We start from the raw sequence: 1,869 nt of genomic DNA, 5'->3' as shown, positions 1-1,869 counted from the left end.
AGTGTGGCATTTAAAATTGCTGAGACCCCAAATATCCTCTCCTTTATCAGGCAAACAGTGCGATAAGAAAAGCAGTTACCAGCCTGCTACACTGTTGTACCTTTGTACTGTTAAAACGCTGAAATGCTGTTATTATTATAATACATCTTATATTAAGACTGTGGTTTAATATGCTTTAGCTGTTTAGTATTTTAGCTGTTTTTTTATCTAAGTATTTAATCCTTTTGCACATTAAGTAGCTGAATGATTCCAAGAAAACAACATCACATATTCTTGGAAATGATATGTGTTACAATAAAATGAAAACTGTCGTTTTCATTAAATTGGCATTTGACAGTTTTTTTTCTGAATAGAGTAGTCTGATGAAAGACTAAATCTTTTACTCATTCTCCAGTTATGTTTGTCCTTGAAAACTCCACACATAAATTTAAAGGAAAACAACATCCAGACACAGCTCATCCAGTCATGTTGTTTTACTACAGTGCATCAATAGCCTTGGAAACCTGGGCAAAGACATCATCCACGGGCAGTTCAGAGTCCACCTGCAAGTTTAGAAATACAACATCATGAGATTTCTACACTTCCAACATGCTTTATATTTGGTTGGTGTACTCTGTGAATGTCGCACACACCTTCCTCACAATGCCACGGCTCTCATAGAAAGCAATGACTGGCTCAGTTGCTTTGTAATACAAGTCCAAGCGTTTCTTGATGGTCTCTTCATTGTCGTCAGAGCGACCGCTGGTCTCGCCACGCTTCAAGAGCCTCTTAACCATGGTTTCTGCTTTTGCGTCGACGTACAGCAAGAGGCAGGGTTTGCCAATCTAAGGTCAAAGATAGTCTGCTCAATTGTGCTTTCTGAATTCAATGCTGAAGAAATAAATCTTGAGTTTTTCCTACCTTCTTCTCAAACTCCTCTCCCTGCTTGACCTCACGAGGATAGCCATCAATGAGAAAGCCCTTAGAGACATCAGCCTTGGCAATCATGGCATCCTTAATCATGTCCAAGACGGTGTCCTAGAAAGTAGAAGCCAAAGGGGATAAAACCTTCACTATCGCATAGTCGCTTTAACAGAAAATGCATAAGAGATCATTTCAAAGTGTGGATGCTTTCTTACTAGGGGTACAAGCTCCCCTTTCTCCATTATGGCCTGGAGCTGCTTGCCCCTGTCAGAGCCAGAGGCTACCTCAGCTCTCAGCAGATCTCCAGAAGACAAGTGAGTGTAGCCATACTTTGCAACTATCTTCTCACACTGGGTGCCCTTTCCTGAGCCAGGTCCACCTAGGGAGACACAAAACCCAACATGGTAACATGCAAGAAACCAAATAGTAATAAACATTTTGCTGGTGAAATAAGCAAGGACGGGCTCAGAGTGCTCACCCACAACAAAGATGATTTTGGAATCCTTGATTTTGTCTGCAATAAAGCATAAAATATATAAGTTATGAATACATACATAGTCATGATGACTTCCCAACAAATCTGGATTTAATCCACCAAAAAAAAAGAAATTTAGATAAACCTTCTGAGGTGACTGTGGGTGTACTTTCCATTTTATCTTTAGGAACAAAGAGTCTTCTTGTGCAACAAGGTTTTTTTGCTCTGCTTTCCTTGCAGTGGGTTTGTGCTATTACTCAAACTGTGTTGACATGGCAACTGTTGCTACCTAATTATGTTATTCTATCTCTACAGCTCTGATGTAGCCAAGGGTTAAAACAGAACTAAAGGAAATGTCATAAGCCTACTCATTGCAGAAAAAAACCCTCTGAATTTGATTATTTTCATAGATATTATAAAAATGAATGTGTGCATTGAAATGCTATATATATATATATATATATATATATATATATATATATATATATATA

General features: G+C 38.4%; 1 protein-coding gene across 1 annotated transcript in view; it reads right to left on the bottom strand.

Moving 5' to 3' along the window:
* Window positions 1-337: 337 nt before the first annotated feature.
* ak1 (adenylate kinase 1) overlaps window positions 338-1,869 on the bottom strand; it is a 4,108-nt gene continuing 2,576 nt past the window's right edge. Inside the window, exons 2-6 of the mRNA XM_015391988.1 lie at window positions 1,382-1,628; window positions 1,119-1,282; window positions 901-1,017; window positions 633-824; window positions 338-542 (exon numbers count right to left, since the gene is read on the bottom strand). Coding sequence (XP_015247474.1) covers window positions 477-542; window positions 633-824; window positions 901-1,017; window positions 1,119-1,282; window positions 1,382-1,628 — 786 coding nt within the window. The 3' untranslated portion in view covers window positions 338-476. The remainder of the gene's footprint in view (window positions 543-632; window positions 825-900; window positions 1,018-1,118; window positions 1,283-1,381; window positions 1,629-1,869) is intronic.

Source organism: Cyprinodon variegatus, unplaced genomic scaffold, assembly GCF_000732505.1.
Source record: "Cyprinodon variegatus isolate N-32 unplaced genomic scaffold, C_variegatus-1.0 Scaffold23, whole genome shotgun sequence".
NCBI classification, from domain to species: domain Eukaryota; kingdom Metazoa; phylum Chordata; class Actinopteri; order Cyprinodontiformes; family Cyprinodontidae; genus Cyprinodon; species Cyprinodon variegatus.
Note: the sequence above shows the minus strand (reverse complement) of the source record. Positions and strands in the feature narration are given on the sequence as shown.